The 16,975-nt window shown below is 57.7% G+C and overlaps 1 protein-coding gene across 1 annotated transcript; it reads right to left on the bottom strand.

Moving 5' to 3' along the window:
- Window positions 1-4,228: 4,228 nt before the first annotated feature.
- ARF5 (ARF GTPase 5) lies at window positions 4,229-16,362 on the bottom strand. Its single transcript, XM_073329016.2, has 6 exons — window positions 16,143-16,362; window positions 11,924-12,004; window positions 9,788-9,897; window positions 8,842-8,913; window positions 5,153-5,278; window positions 4,229-4,553 (listed from the first exon to the last, which is right to left on the bottom strand). Exons 1-6 carry the CDS (start codon window positions 16,207-16,209, stop codon window positions 4,467-4,469), a joined length of 543 nt encoding a protein of 180 aa, XP_073185117.1. The 5' UTR covers window positions 16,210-16,362; the 3' UTR covers window positions 4,229-4,466.
- Window positions 16,363-16,975: the final 613 nt, after the last annotated feature.

Raw genomic sequence — 16,975 nt, 5'->3', positions numbered from 1 at the left:
GGCTACAGAGCAGGGCAGCAGCTGGTGACTCCCTGGTCCTGTGGGACATCAGTCCCGAATGCACCCCTGGGTGGATGACTCTGTCAGGCCCGGTTCAGCCCTAAGTTCACCTTCACAGGCCATGAGATCCCTCCCAAAGGCAGCCAGGAAGCAGGGAGGGCCATTGCACCCCAGTAGGCCACCTGGGCAGGGATCCCTGCCTACGTTCTGCTCCTGCAGGCCTGGCCTTTGTGACACACACCTTACATCACGGCAGCTGGTGAGAGACTGCAAGTCCTGCCTAATAATGGGTTGGACCCCATGTCTGCTGGAGTCAAGAGGGGGACTTTCCATTGACTTCAGTGAGCACTGGGTCAGGTCCAACATACACCCTTCATGGGTGACAGTCCCACTCCCTTCCAAATCCCCCTTTCCCCTGGAGAAAGCCAGCGATGCAACGCCACTGAGCACCCGCACTTCCCCAGGCAACATCCCCCGCGAGGCCAGACCAGGCCCTCGGTCTTCCCACCACTTGGGCACCCAGCCCCCCCGGTGGCGGAGGTACTGCAATGAGAGTGAAATGCTGGCAGACGACAGCACGTTTCTCCTCTTCCTTTTCAGTGGGGCCAGGAGCTCCGGGAGTCTGGCCACTCCCCCCGGGAGAGGGACAGAGCATGTCGAAAGCCACTGCCGCCTCCTCACTGCCCGGCAGATAAGATGCCTGCCCAGGGGGGAGAGCAGCAAGATCTCTTAAAAACTTTATGTCTGTTTCTGACGTGCATTACGGGAACGTCCACAGGCCCTGCCTGAGATCAGGGGCCTCTCCTGCTAGGCACTGTCCAGGCACCACCTACAAACCCCTCGTCCCCCATGGCTCCCCCACAGCGCTCAGAGCCCTGTGGATGCACAAAAGCGCCTCTGGGGCAGGTAGGAATTTCTCTGATAGGGCACGGCCCAGCTAACTCAATAGCCTCATCCTGGCCCTGACAGCGGCCAGCACCAGCAGGACCAAGAAATCCCCCAGACCTAGGGGACTATTATGGAATAACCTGCACGTGGGGGAAGCTTCTGCGGATCCTGTCTCAGGCAGAGAGCATTAAAAAAACCACAAACTCTCCCCTAACTCTAGCTCCATTCACACCGTCGCCTCCTCCTTGTATTGTGAGCCAGGGTGAAGAGCAGCCTTGGCTGGGCCCGCCCCACGCCTGCAAGTTCCTCACACTCACCCCCCCCCATCCACCCGCTCTCCTTGCACAAGTCACTCCAGGTCTCAGGTCCACCCACCCCCATCTCAGACCCTGCCTAGCGCTAAGATCCCTCACTTCAGCGGCATCCCTACGGCCCTTGCTGCTGGTTTTGTGGCAGCTGCTTTCACAGAGCTGCCTACGCGCCTGTCTTTTGCCTGGGTGGTTACAGTTCACTTAGGGCGTGTCTATGCTGCAACTTCACACCCACAGCTGAGCCAGGCTCACAGGGTTCAGGCTCCCAGGCTGTAAAACTGCAGGGCAGATGTTCAGGCTTGGGCTCCAGCCGGCCCCAGGGACCGCACAAGCAGGGGGACGGTTACAGGACCAGGGCTCCCGCCCGAGACTGAAGACCTACCTCCAATTTTACAGTGAAACTGACACCCGCGAGCCCCACGAGCCTGAGTCAGCTGACCTGGGCCAGCTGCAGGTGTTGAACAGCAGCGTAGCCATGCCCGGAGAGCCCTGCCCGGTCCATAGCTCTTTCATAGGATTCTCCCCACTCTCTCTCTATTGCATTTCACCTGCTCTCCTGCTGCCTCTCAGCTTCGCTTTCTCATATGTATGACCTCCACATTTTGCCAGCTTGCTGCTCACACCATGGAACAGACCTGGGGCTGCCCCAGCTCGCTCACTGGTGTGGGAGGAAAAGCCCTTTCAACCAGGGTCCCTTCAAACCTCCTCTGTCTCTTCTCTACCCTGGCTCCTTCCCTCCCATGCCCAGCAGGTTGCTGCCACTCTCACGCAAAGCGCCTGCAGCTCAGCCCTCTGAGTGAGCAGCTCCAGGTTGACGAAAAGCATCTCCTAGCAGGGAGCTTCCTTCCCAGGGGATTCTGGCCCGGCCCTACCCCATCCCTCTCTCCAACTGCTGTCCTGGAGTCTAGGAACCAGAGCATGCAGATAAGCCAGCTGGGATCAGCTTTCACCTCATCTCCATCCCATCCCCAGTCCGTGCAGCCCCCGCTGCCGCAGCCGGAGGAAAGACACGGCCACAAGGACAAGCCAAGGGTTTTTATTGCGATCCCAGCAGCAGCACCTAGGAGTTACTATCTGGGCAACGCATTTCAGCCACCGTGGGTCTGCAGCAAGCACCGCGGGGCGGCTCAGAGGCCTCCAGAACACGAACACTCACAGGAGAGAAGCTGAGTGGGGCACGTCCACCACTGGTCAGAACCACAGAGCTCATTCCCCCGAGGGCAGCCCAGCGTCATTCCCGTCACTGTTATCCTGTGCGCCACCCTCTCTCTAGTGCTTGAGTTTCCACCACTTCCCTAGAGACTAACCCAGCCTAAGCCATCGCTCTGCAGAGGGCACTCTCTGATACCGCTTTGACTAAGGCAGCGCCCAGGCACTTCTGGCAAGAATAGCCCATGGGTACTCCGTGTTCTCTGTCCCAGCTTCATACTGCTACACTAGTTTGACCCACCTGGACCACCCTCAGATGTAGGTGTCTGTATGTACAGGAACCAGGCAGGCAAACTCCAAGTCTCCAGGTCCCCACTCCCATCCGCCTGACGGAGCCTTGTCCAGCTGCGTGCGAGGGTGTGCTCACTCTCACCACAGCTGTGTTGACAATGGGCAGGTTGTCTCCATTAGTCACTACATTACACTGGACAGTCACATCACCAGCCCACACTCCCCAAGGGAGCCCCAGCAGAGCTCTCCGGTGGCCTGGGGAAGGCGGCAGACACAGCCCTTACTCCACTTTCCTTCCCCATGAGCCAGGCCCCCGCCAGGATGAAAATGACATGCAAGAAGCCAAGGGGCCAGGTAACATCATTGGCACTAGCAAGGGGCTTTGCCAACATAACTCCATGACCTGAGGAGGCAGCTGTTATTCCGGGTAGAGGGGGGAGATGTGGGAGGGCAGGTGATGAGATGAAGGAGACTAAAATTTATCACCAGCCTCCCCCTGAGTCATGGGGACGGGACGAAATCTTCAAGCCCGGGTGCCCGGAGTTAGCACTGCTCCATCCCCCTCGAGTTTTAAGCTACCCAATGGAAGTTGCCCAGTTTTCAGGGAGAGCTTCACTAGCTGCGGCTACCTACCAGAATGGGACTGGGGGGAGAAAACAAGACCTGCACTGCTCTCCCCCAGCACTGGCCTGGGCAGTACCTCACCACTTGGCGAGAAGGGGAGGGTCGAGCAGAGCTCCGCTGAGCCCAGCGGCCAAGCACATGCCAACAGGTCGCTGCGTTAAGCTCCTGCTCTGACACATAGCTGGATCCCACCAGCTGTTTCCACATCTGGTGCAGCTGGCTGCTTACACCCAGTCCCATCCTGTAGGTTGTCGGTGCCACACCTAGGCAGGTCACTCAGGAGATGGCCTGAGACACTGGGAGCAACAGTCAGCAATAAACCCTGCTTTGCCAAGCACCCGCAGCCCAGAATCCTTGTGGCACCTGCATTCAGAGTGCACCCAGCCCGCTCCTTTCCAAACCAGGGCCAGGCACACAGCATGCTGGGGACTCTAGCTTTCCACTCCAGAGCCCAGGGGCTGAGAGGGGCTTTTGGGCAGGCATCTCTGTACATTTAATCCTCTGGCTTCCACCCCACAGGGTGGCCCTGCAGCTCCCCATGTTCACCTCCTTAGTTACCCTGACCCTCACACACAAAAGCCGGGACCATCTGCTGGTGAGAAAGAGGTAGGGCACAGGATACAAACGGGTGGAGTTTTATTACTCAATATACAATAGCACATTACACAGTCAGAGTCCCAGCCCTGCCCTGCCCCCCACCCTCCCCAAGAGAAACAATTATAAAGTTTGTGGAAGGATAAAAAGGAGAAACGGTTCTGTTCTGCAGTGTTGGGACGGCCGAAGCAGTTACCTACGGCTTTCCTCGCAAGCTGCCAGTGGAGGTAACTGGAACACAGCCACCTGCTCAGTGCTTAGACACGCCCCGCCCCCACCCGCTAGATGCAAGTGAATGCCACTTCCCTCCCTCCCTCCCAACAGGCCCCACTGGGACACGGCACAGGCTCCACTTCACAAGAACACATGCAGTTGGGTAGGACGGTTAGCATGAAAGTGCCACCTGGGCAGCGGAAGGCAGGAGCACGGCTAGTGCAGGTGCCTGAAGAGTCCTCAAGGTTCAAGTTCTACCAGATAAACACACAAGATCATTTAAGACGAGGTCACAGTGGGGAGGAAAAAACAACCCAAAAAACTAAACTAAACCCGGCACGGAGATCCCAGGTGGGCACGACGCTCGTCTGGTCTGTGAGCCAGCTGGCCACCCACCTAGCGCTTGGAGAGCTCGTGCGATAGCCAGTCCAGTCCGTCATAGAGACCGGTGCCCTGGGTTGCACAAGTTGCCTGCACGTACCACTGAAAAACAAGAGAAGGGAAGGAAATCAGACAGCAGGCAAGACAACAGCTAATGCCGAGAGGTAGCATTTAGTGGGCCGGAAGCCAAGCACCACCAAACCCTAATCCCACTTCAGCTTGCGGTGTGACCTGGGTGCCTCAGTTTTGCCCTCTGTAAAATGGGGATCATGATCCCACCCTACTGCACTTGGGAAATGAGGATGGATGGGCTAGTTTGTAACACACCATATATCACTGTCAGCAAGCAAGGTCTCCAGTTCTCTTCAGCCCTATAGGAGACAATTGCTGGAGAACCCACTGGGGATGGGAAAGGGAAGCAAGACAGAGTTTAGTGCTGATCGGAGAGAGATGCACTGTGCCAGCTAGTGCCAGGCAGAGTGCAAGCTCCACACACACGGCTCTGCCAAGTCACCTCACAATCCTGCAGCAGCCCTTGCGACCCACACTCCAGGCTCCCTGCTCACAGCTCTGCTTCAGCTTCACAGCCCATGAGGCTGAGACAGAGGAGAGGCAGTCAGAATGGAGCAGTCAGACTACAATCCCTTCCGCAATCTCAGGACAGCCTCTCCTGGCAATCGCGGGACCCTGTATACACTTACGGTTCTGCTGCGGAGTGTCTGCAGGCCCAGCTTGTCTGTCAGCTCACTCACTGCCATGGCATTGGGCATATCCTGCTTGTTAGCAAACACCAGCAAGACCGCATCCCGCAGCTCATCCTCCTGCAGCTGGAACGGAGGAGGCAAAGCCAGCTTAGCCAAGGCCGAGTGGGAAGGCAGCCTGTGAAACCAGCTGGCTTGCTCCATCACAAGACTCAGCCCGCTCTAGCCTACCACAGTCTGCTAGGGACCAATCCAGAGTGATGAGAGGATGGCTTGGTGATAGGGCACTGAACCGGAACACAGAAAATCTGGTTCAATTCCCACCTCTCTCACAGACACCACGACGCTTCTCTCAGTGCTTCAGTTCCCCAGCTGCTCAAATGGGGGTAAAACCTGCCTCCCTCCCCCCATTTTCACCTGTCTTGTGTATTTGACCTGTGAGCTCCGTGGGGCAGGGTGTCTGTGCAGCACGCAATGCAGCGGGGCCCTGACCTCACATACAATCAAGTTCTGGTCACAGGACAGAGACAATTACCACGTTACAGCTCTAGCGTGAGGGGCTGACTGCTCCAATTTAAAGCTTTTTCAGCTCACCCAGCCACCTCCTCCTCAACCCTCTGCTGGGGGCCCCCACATCCCTCAGGGTCTGTTCTTGGTCCCCTTCCTCAGCTCCTTTGCGTTTCAGTCATTACCTCTCTATCCCTCCCAGCTTATCCAACAGCTCATCCTCACATCACACCACACCATTCCCCAGGGTAGCCATGGCAAAAACTGAACTCCTTTCTCCAGCTCCACTCGAGCATGTTCCTTCCTCCCACCTCCTCAGCTCACACCCAGGCACTCGGCCTTCTCCCTCTGACAGTGTAAACACCTCTGGCTCCCAAGGCCACTGGGTGCACACACATGCCAGGTAGCCATAAGGCAAATATTCATATATTCTGCACCCCAGGAAGCTCCCACTGTGGCTAGTCTCATGCAGGCCTGCTCCCCAACAAATACACACGCTCGAGCTTTTGCTCTGAACCCATGCGAGGTTCTCTTGGATTCAGGAGAGAAGGATTTTCTAACTGAATGGCTTTTCTTTAAGTTCAGGTACTAACCAAGCAGCCCACTCCCTCAGTCTATGTGCGTCCTCAGACCTATTTTCATGCTATATGCTACACCTGGAACAGCTCCCTTTTCTTCCACGCACCCTCTCCCTTGGGTTTGCCAGGCACTGCTCTAGCCACCCCCATTCTTCTTTGGAGACCACACTCAGGCAAGTCAGAACCAACCAGCTGCATACGGCACAACACCGAGCTCAGGCACCCTGCATCTTCCTTCCCCCTCGCCTTCGCTGCATGTCTCGATCAGCCTGTGAGCTCATCAGGGACGGGACCGAGCCTCCTCTTTCCCCGGCACCCGCTTTGCCCCAGCCCCTCGTCGTAATGCTTTGAGTGCACGTAGCGCTCCTGCCAGATGAACAAAGACATGTGGCAAGGACGGGGCAGACTGCGCCAAAGCCCTGCTCCAGAGCGCCTCTGCGGGGTCGGGGCAAGGGGAGTTCAGTGCAGTTTCTGCCGGCCAAAGAGCCTGAAGGTTCTGGTGGAGCTCCCACTCCCATCCTGACTCTGCAGCTGCCAAGAAGGCCCAACCCCCCTGCTTCGGGCCTGGGATGTGCCTACGATCAGGCTCGGCCCAAAGGGAATTTCCTTTTCTCACGGTTGAAGAAACGCTGGTTCAGCTGGCCGAGTTGTGGGCATGGTCTCCTGCTGCCCCACGCAGGCCAGAGGGGCCACAGGCACCCAGTTCAGAACAGCAGACACTGGGCAGCTTTTCAGGCTCAGTTTGTTTTCCCAGGGATGGAAGAGTCAAGTCAAGTGGGAAGAGAAGGGGGTCTGTGGTTTTAGGGTGAGGGATGCCTGAAGCCTGTGTTCTCCTGAGACTGGCTAAGTGTAGTAGGCACACAGCCAGGATGCAGCTCTACAGAAAGGGAGCAGTGCTCCGAAGAAATCACATACAAAAATGAGCATTAACAGAGAGACCAAGCACTCAAGAGTCCAGGTTTCTCCTGCAATGTTACCTAGGATGTACTGTCCATTCCTGATGGCCTTGTTAACAGGAACGCTATGGGAGTCTATCCACGGGATACACACCAGGCCTGCATTGGAGACCCATTGACCTTTCAGTAGAAATCTTCACTTTTGGAGTTGCCTGACCGAACACCTGGATTCTCAGCCTTAATGCTGCATTCGAGCCAGTTTTTGGTTACTACCCGTGGGCGAGACCTTCCAGAAAAGCTCAGCATTTTGGTGCACACCAGCAGCCAAGTGCTTGTGACACTTGTGATCAGATTTTCAAAGTGAGAGCTGCATGTGTATTTCATCATGGGTGCACATGTAATTGTACGGAATAGATCTCTGTCTTGTGGGGCTTATAATCCAACAGTTGATGAAGGAGTGAGACAGGCACCAAAGATAGGAATGGAATACTGCTGTAGAGAAGTGGTATTTTAATAAGCAGGTGATCTAGCTGGTTTTTATAGGGGGTCACAGTGGGCATAGGACCCACTGCCCCAGAACAGAGATTACTGGTTGAAATACATGCTTTCTATCAGAAAAATGAATTGTATCCCCCTGCAAATGCAGGAGAGGACTGGCAGTTTACAGCTGGAATGGGACACTAATTATCAAGCCCTCTGCACATGAGAAAGAGGTAATGGTTGTACATTTTAGGGTACATGAGCTGGCCTTTTTAGCACATTGATAGAATTGCCACATGGTAAATGGGTCTACTGGATCTACATGAAGCAGCTTCCCTGTAACACTGATGTTCAACATACGCTGAGGAAGATCAGCTGTGGCGGGAACAGTTCCAAGCTTCCTCTTACTTCCAGGCTGCTTTTGACAGCCATTGGTAAGAGACAGCATTTCTAGAAGCCATCCCGTATCGATGCATTCCATGGTTTCCACTAAATATGTCCATTCAACCCACTCAAAGGCCTTCTCTGCATCCAGAGAGAAAACTGGACTGTGGCTAACACAAAGACACTTTCTATATACGTGGCTCTGGTTAATTTTGTTTTGTTTTAGTAAATGAGTTTAATGTGTCTCACCTATGGTTTATGGAACATTTCTGGCAGACGCTGGTTTAGTCTAAAGGGATGGCATGGGTAGTGTATGCAATTTTGATTTCTGGAACTAGCTGTTAGTGCATTTCACCTTGTAGAGGTGAACACAGTAAGATAACCAGGGCCCATGTTACAGAGATGCTGAGCACAAAGTTCCTATTGACTTCATTTCTCAGAACCCGAAGGGTCAGAGTGTCAGTCATAGACAGCAGGCCTGGCTATGGAAGAAGCAGTATCGTTAAATTTACTCCAAACACAAGGGATTTTGAGGATGGTATAAGTGACCTCTGCATGCACATGTGTCCGTTGCAATAGCACCTAGATTCCTAGTCTTAAGGATAAGCAAATTTGGAAACCAGGCTCAGCTCGTTTTGAGCTCCTGCTCCACACACGCCAACTTACCTTGAGATATGCTCTAGCAGAGTCTCGGCCACCTGAGATACACGTCCTACTAGCCCTGTCAGCTCCTAGGCTTTCACACCAGAAAGATCCCACCTAGTATTCTCCACCTTCCCACCAGTCACCCCAAGCCTGAAAACCTACAGAGACAACACACAGCCTCTCTCCAAACCACACCCACCATCTTCTGTAGCTCATCTGCAGACTCCTGCACTCTCTCTCGGTCATTGCTGTCCACAACAAATATGAGGCCCTGTAAAAGAAAGCAGACAGGCATGAGACAGTTCACACAGCACAGATACTGATGCCACAGTGAGGGGAACACTGCACAAAACCAGAGGAACAAGCCTCTTTCCAACACCATGGAATGGCAACTGAGATCACTGCCAACGTAGCAACCACTTCCCACCCTACCCCCAACCACGTATCTTCTCCAAAGCTATTCTATAGATCAGCAACAAGGGCTTGCATGCGTCTTCATTCAGAGGAAAACCCCACATCTCTTATTGCCGCTTCCGCTCACACAGAGGCCAGGGGGTGGGAAATGCCCTGGGGTAGTTTTCAGAAGCCCCACTTTCAGCATCTCGCTGCGCTGAGCGAAGGAAGTTACTCATGGCTCAGAGCAGAGATGCCTTCCCTGCCTCATTCTGAAAGAGCCTGACTCAGGGTCGGTGTCACTGTGCCAGCTTGGTTCAGTGAAGGTGCAGGCAACTCCCGTAACCCCAATGCATGCTGCTGCGTGGGGGGAGCCAGGAGCTGCCTTCAGCCAAGCTCCCTGGTTAAATCATCTCAGGAAGAGGACAAACTGCTGGTACCAATGCACAATCAAGCCTTATCCTCTTTATCAATGAGACACTGCTACTGCCCTTCCCCCACAAGAAGGGAGAGGGATCAGAGGGTCACCCAGAACTGCTGGAAGGCCAAAGCAACCTAGCTCCTATGACCAGGGCAGGAGCAGCATCCATGGGACTAGGTCCATGTTTCATCCCAGGTTCTTTGCCATGGAAGCAGTTGCTATCTCCTAATTCCTATCCAGAGGCAGGCAGGTGAGGGGAGGCCTCAGTGGACCCCTGTGCAACAATCACGTCCAGAGGGCTCTTTCCCAGTGCCGCTGCAGCTCCTCCCACCTGCGTGTTCTGGAAGTAGTGTCTCCACAGGGGTCGGATTTTGTCCTGGCCACCTACATCCCAGACGGTGAAGCAGATGTTCTTGTATTCCACCGTCTCGACATTGAATCCTGCAAGGGCAACAGGAGGAGTGAGAGGAGACAGGGTTTAAGAAAAAGCACGAGCGAGTCTCTGCTGAAGATAGTTAATCACCATGGCAGCCTGAAAACTGGCAGACCACAGACGTGCACTACAGGAAACACCAGCCGCTGCCGGCAGAGACGCCACAAGATTTCAGGGGATTTTTGAGTTGGGGGAGGGAGGATTCATGGGGTGACAAGTGTCACAGGGGTGCCTTAAGTACGATGAAGGTGCAGTGCAGCATCCTTCTCCTCCCACCAGCACTTCTGGGGGATGGGTAGTGGATTATCCCCACCCAGACAGCAGAGCCATCCACAGCACAATTTCTGCTCGGCAATGGACTAAAAAAGGCATAGTACAGCTCCACATTACCGTCTGCTCCCTCAGCAAGCAGCTTCCCAGCCACTACCAGTAAATTCACCCAGGCTGTGTGGGCCAAGCTGGTGTTCCTTGCAGCTTATGCTTTACTGCTAGCAGAGGATTCTGCATGACAAACTCTGACCTAGCAACCCTAGAGCTTGCTAAGTAGCTCTGTCCAGTGGTGCACAAGGCATATCTACCTACTTTGTTTCTCAAGCAGGTAGACAAATACAGATGGTGAGCAGATGTCAAGAACCATCAGATGGAGACATTTTCACACAGCTTCATCTCAGTCTAGAATTGCACTAAGGTAACTGCTGTTCAGCTTTAATCTGCTTGTCTGCTCACCTCATTTCCCATGATCAGAAATAAGCAACCCACAAGCACTCCCATTCTAAAAATCCACCTAGACAGACATTTACCAGTCAGTAGAGTTCTGCACAGCTAAGAAATACAAGCTCTGCTGGACTCACTGTGAAGGCCAAATCAAGGTCAGACAATGTTTACAGCGTCAGACCCAGCCCTTCCCATGTGACCCAATGGTCTGGCCCAGCAACCCAATCATCTGCTCTTCTAACGTGAACCTGTGCACAGGCCACCATCACTGGCACCTCTAAAGCCACCGCAGACCTGGCAGCTCTCAGCCGTACAAGCATGAGTGACAGCAACATGGGGGTGGGGTGACAGAGAACAAAATACCGGAGGGCCAATGGGTTGGGACTAAGGGGCATCGGAAAAGCTGTGTATGGGGAGCTCAGGGCTCGGACAGTTGGGGGCTGCAGGCAGTGGAGAATCAGGGGAGCTTGGCAAGGAGCCCAGGACAACAGCAGCAGAGAAATGAGGTCTACTGACAGAGTTGTGTGGGGGCGTTTGCACAGCATCAGCCTCCGCTGTGCCTTGCCCAGGCAAGTCCATCACTTTCAACACTAGTGTCACATAAAACATTTAAAATAAACACCACAGAGATGAACTGACAGGAAGCCTCTTTCTTCTGCTGCAGTCACGCTATCCGTCAGACCAGCTCCTCGTATGCTGGGTCCGAAGTGAGCAGGGCTGAGACAGCAAAACATGGGTGGTTTGGAACATACGGTCAATGAACGCGCTTGCATGCGGTCTGAACTTGTACAGCTGCTCCGACACAGCCAGTGTGCAGGACCGACCGCCCCAGCTTTGGAGACATCGGGATGGCTCCATTTTATCAGGTGATTGGATTGTCAGCTCTTCAGGCCGGGACTGTGCAAGGACCTTGGCTTGGGTCTCGCTCGTTGACCTGTTGGGAAGTCTAGCCCCATGAGTGTAGACGACTCTGGGGAGCCGTGGGTACCCCCTCAAGTCAAGCCGAAGCCCAGCAAGGCACACAAGCCTCACTGCAGTTTAAAGGCCCTTCCAGTGACACAGCTCAGCAATGCAACAGGAGCCATCGTGAAACACCCCTGCTGACTTCAGAAACCGTTCTGATTCCAATGCCACGATACAGCCCCAGCTTAGACATGGCCCCCAGCTAACGAGCAAGAGAGCTGCGGGGAAGCACAGCCCCACTGCCGACTCAGCCCGAGAGATGGGGGTCACTTTACAAAGCTTGCGAACCTCAGCACATTACCCCTCTCCCAACCTTGGAGGCAAACCAGAGCTGGGGCGCAGCTTTTCGCCACTTACCAATGGTGGGGATGGTGGTGACGATCTCACCCAGCTTTAGCTTGTAAAGGATGGTGGTTTTACCAGCAGCGTCCAAGCCGACTGAAATGGCGAGAGAGAGAGGGGAGAGGCCAGTGTCACTTACCAGCACCTGGCTCCTGCCTAAAGCCCCCATAACCGGTTTCCCTGATGAGTAGGACCACCCCAGTATATAGCACCCCCTCTTTACAGGAGATGATGCAGATAAGTCTAACAGCTCCAAGGGCCAAGTGTATGTTCCCAGAGGCTCAGACAGAGCCATTCTAGCAAGGCAGCTTTACAAAGGGCTACCAAGTTTACAACCTACAAACCCACCCACAGTCCCTTGTGTACAGCCTACCCCAAAAACAGCCACAAGTCATTCATTCAGGACAAGCAAGTGAGAGGTCTGCCCAGAATAAAACCCACTGCCCTGCCCTGCATTCTGCAGCTTTCAAAGCCTAAATTATCCCAGAGAACACCAAGCAAATCCACACGCTGTGGGGCAGAGATCTAACAGCAGTTTTCCCCTCCGCGGAGATCAGTTCTGAGCACCAGGAGGGGAGAATCTGGTGAGATTCCCAAATGTTCCACTCCCTCCAACACCGCTCTGATCAGTCCTAGGCAGCTGGTATCAGTTGTGGAGGAGTCACTTCAGTCTGCCCTTGGCATGATGCCCAGAGCAGGAATTGCTAGCATATGCCAGCTCTGTACATCACCATTACAGAAAAGCAGATGTCTCTAGAGCCCTGTCTACACGTGTCATTTCCAGTTCGGGGGCAGAGTCCAGTGCAGGGCAGAACATGCAAGCACCCCTACACTTTAGAGTTTCCCCCTCAGGAAAGACAAGGTGCTTGTCACAGAACAGCTGCATCCTACAGAGACAATAGGACGCTATGGGGAACTCTTCAAGCCTAGGGAATTCTGCTTCCCTTTTCTCTTCTGCTTGATCTGACCGACACTGTAGTCCCAGACTTCACAAGGAGGGTGGTTCAGAAGGGCATTACCTGGGGAGCAGAGTGGCCCAGAGTACCAGCAATAGGCTAAGGAGAGACACAAAGCACTGTTCTGATCCGGGCTATGTCAGTATTGGCCAAGAGCCATTACCACTCAACGGCTCTTCTGGGACTCCTATAAGTAGTGAGCTGGGGTCTCTGTCCAGCTTGTCCACCTCGCAGAACTACAAGCACAAGGTGCCCTGCCTTGCTGGGCCTCGACTGGCTCATGGAGACCGAACACCCCCCAAAGTCAGAAACAGGGCCCAAGCAGGTAGAAAGGAGCTTGCACAGACACTGTCTGGCATGCGAGGTGCAGCCAACTGGAGAACTCCGGTCGGCATGCCTGTCAAAAAGCTAGGACCATCTGCTCATTAAAAGGGGTTAGGGCCCTGCCACTGAGCCGAGGCTCCACTGTACCTTGCAGAACCCGCCCCAAAATCCTCCATTATTGTTACTTGTTTACACTGCACCTGGGCTGCGAGATCCTAGCTCGGGTCAAGCCCCTGCTTGGACAGTCTCTGGAAACCCCCTTGCTTTACGCCGACAGGGTTCACAGGCACCTGTTTGTGTTATGCACGGCGAAGTGACCAGCCAGAAGTGCCTCAGTAAACGCAAAGCCAGAAGACAGTCAGCATCTTTCGCAGGCAGAGCTTTCATCTGGGGGCACTTCCCTTCCAACAACGTTTAAAATGCACTAGACGGAGGCTGGGAAACACGCTGGAGGCAACAGTCCCGCTGACCCCAGCTGAGTGGTTCATATCCCATCTCTGAACTCCAGCGTGTCTCGATGACACAGGCACACCCAGCCACACCAGAAGAGTCCGTTGGCTGGAGGTGTCCAGCCACCACAAGGATAAGTTTATGCTCCAGTGCCCAACCAGAATTACGTTTCAGAGTAAACACCCCGTTTCGGGGACTGACAGTTACGTGGTCCAAGCCCCTCTCCTAGGACAGTCCCAATACTGTCCAGAGCCTTCTCTCAGGGCTGTTGGCTCAGCCAACCCAGACAGGCTCAAGGACATGAGTCTGGCCCTCTTGTCATCAAGGGCTCACCGAGCAGACCCAGAAGTTACAATCTTGAACCCTGTTACCACCTGCAGTGGAATGTGCAGGGACCCTATGCCCACAGCTCCCCATCGCCCAGCCCATGAGTCACTGAAGTTTTTGCTACAGCCCTTTCCATGAGAATTGCTCTGCTGGATGGACTAGCTCTATAAACCCTGCAGCAGAGACCAATGCCCCATAAGGGAACAGGATCCCTCAGTCCTATAGGTCTAAAGGTCCAGGGGGGACATGTCTGCACTCCTCCTGGGAGAGGGCAAGAGACAGTGATAACAGTCAACCCAGCGATGCAGGGAGGGCAGGTGCCCACACCTGGCAGGGCTGCTCAGCCCCACAGGACCATGGTAGGGCAATTCTCCGGCAGGGACTGATGCTGTCCCCGATTCTCTGGGATAAGGGCTAGCACTGGCAGGGCATGGGCAGGGACCTGGCATCGGGCAAGGGCGGGGCTCCCCCTACACTGCTCTGGGAGCAGCAGCCCGCCTGCCTGCCAGCCACAATGCCCATGGCAAGAGGGGCTGGTTACCTGGCCCAGCTACCCGAGAGGGATTAGCCATGGGGGTGGGTTAACATCACTTCCCCCGCCAGCCCTGCAACCCAACCCCACTCCTTTGGGGGGCTCTCCACTCACTCCCATCCCCCAGGGCCCTGCAGCCCAACCCACTTCTTCAGGGGGAACCCTATCCACCCCCCAACCCCTAGAGCCCTGCGGCCCAACCCCTCTCTCTCCGGGGGGGACCCTACCCATCCCCCCGCCCCCCTCCGGGGCCCTGCGGCCCAACCCCTCTCTCTCCGGGGGGACCCTACCCATCCTCCCCACCCCCGTGGCCCTGCGGCCCGACGCCTCTTTCTCCGGGGGGGACCCTACCCATCCCCCCGCCCCCTCCGGGCCCTGCGGCCCAACCCCTCTCTCTCCGGGGGGACCCTACCCATCCTCCCGCCCCCCTCCGGGGCCCTGCGGCCCAACCCCTCTCTCTCCGGGGGGGACCCTACCCATCCCCCCGTCCCCCTCCGGGCCCTGCGGCCCAACCCCTCTTTCTCCGGGGGGACCCTACCCATCCTCCCCACCCCCGTGGCCCTGCGGCCCAACCCCTCTCTCTCCGGGGGGACCCTACCCATCCTCCCCACCCCCGTGGCCCTGCGGCCCAACCCCTCTCTCTCCGGGGGGGACCCTACCCATCCCCCCGCCCCCTCCGGGCCCTGCGGCCCGACCCCTCTCTCTCCGGGGGGGACCCTACCCATCCCCCCGCCCCCCTCCGGGCCCTGCGGCCCGACGCCTCTTTCTCCGGGGGGGGACCCTACCCATCCCCCCGCCCCCTCCGGGCCCTGCGGCCCAACCCCTCTCTCTCCGGGGGGACCCTACCCATCCCCCCGCCCCCTCCGGGCCCTGCGGCCCAACCCCTCTCTCTCCGGGGGGACCCTACCCATCCCCCCGCCCCCTCCGGGCCCTGCGGCCCGACCCCTCTCTCTCCGGGGGGACCCTACCCATCCCCCCGCCCCCCTCCGGGCCCTGCGGCCCAACCCCTCTTTCTCCGGGGGGACCCTACCCATCCTCCCCACCCCCGTGGCCCTGCGGCCCAACCCCTCTTTCTCCGGGGTGGACGCTACCCATCCCCCCGCCCCCCTCCGGGCCCTGCGGCCCAACCCCTCTCTCTCCGGGGGGACCCTACCCATCCCCCCGCCCCCTCCGGGGCCCTGCGGCGCAACCCCTCTTTCTCCGGGGGGACCCTACCCATCCCCCCGCCGCCCTCCGGGCCCTGCGGCCCGACGCCTCTTTCTCCGGGGGGGGACCCTACCCATCCCCCCGCCCCCCTCCGGGCCCTGCGGCCCGACCCCTCTCTCTCCGGGGGGGACCCTACCCATCCCCCCGCCCCCCTCCGGGCGGCCCGACGCCTCTTTCTCCGGGGGGGACCCTACCCATCCCCCCGCCCCCTCCGGGCCCTGCGGCCCGACCCCTCTCTCTCCGGGGGGACCCTACCCATCCTCCCCACCCCCGTGGCCCTGCGGCCCAACCCCTCTCTCTCCGGGGGGACCCTACCCATCCCCCCGCCCCCTCCGGGCCCTGCGGCCCGACGCCTCCCCCTGGGGCTCGGCAGCGCGGGGCTATGGGGCGGCAGCCGCCCAGCGGGGAGCGGGCTCGGGCCCCCCCGGCCTGGCCTCACCCATGAGAATCCGCATCTGCTTCTTGCCGAAGATCCGAGAGAAGATGGCGGAGACCGTGAGGCCCATGGCGGCGGGAGGGGGAGGCCGCGCTGCGAGCCCCGAGGCTGCCGATACCGCCGCTGCGAGCAGGCCCGGCCGGAACCAGCCGCAGCCCCGCCTCCCGGCCGCCTTAGCCCCGCCTCCTGGCCGAGCTCCGCCTCCTGGTCGCCTTAGCCCCGCCTCCTGGCCGAGCCCCGCCTCCTGGTCGCCTTAGCCCCGCCTCCTGGCCGAGCCCCGCCTCCCGGTCGGCCGAGCCCCGCCTCCCAGCAGAGCCCCGGCCCCGGCCCCGCCCGCCTTAGTCCCGCCCCCTGACATAGCCCCCGCCCCGCCCACCTTAGCCCCGCCTCCCGACAGAGCCCCGCCCCCGCCTCTTGCCCACCTTAGCCCGGCCCCGCCCACCTTGACCCCGCCTCCCGACACAGCCCCGAGCCCGGCAACAGCCCGACCCCAGGCGGAACGAGCCCCGCCCGCGGCCATGGCTCCACCCCCGGGAGCGCGAGCCCCGGCCCGGCGCCTGTAGTCAACCCCGCCCCCCGACAGAGCGCCGCCGCGGGCAGCCTTAGCCCCGCCTCCCGAGAGAGACCCCGCCCCGCCCCGCCCCGCCCCGCCCGCCGTTGATGAGCGAGAGGCGGGCTCGGGTTCCGCTGAGCAGCTGGAGGGGACAAGCCTTGCGCCCGGGAAGCGGGTTCCCTCTGCGGCGAGGCAGCCCCCGCGGCAAGGACGCCCCTAGAAAGGAAGGAGTCACGTTCACTTCGGCTTCCAAACGCGTCTACACGCCGCCGCCTGGGCGCCC

This window comes from Lepidochelys kempii, chromosome 1 (genome assembly GCF_965140285.1).
Source record: "Lepidochelys kempii isolate rLepKem1 chromosome 1, rLepKem1.hap1, whole genome shotgun sequence".
Lineage (NCBI taxonomy): Eukaryota > Metazoa > Chordata > Testudines > Cheloniidae > Lepidochelys > Lepidochelys kempii.
This window is presented reverse-complemented; position numbering and strand designations above follow the sequence as displayed.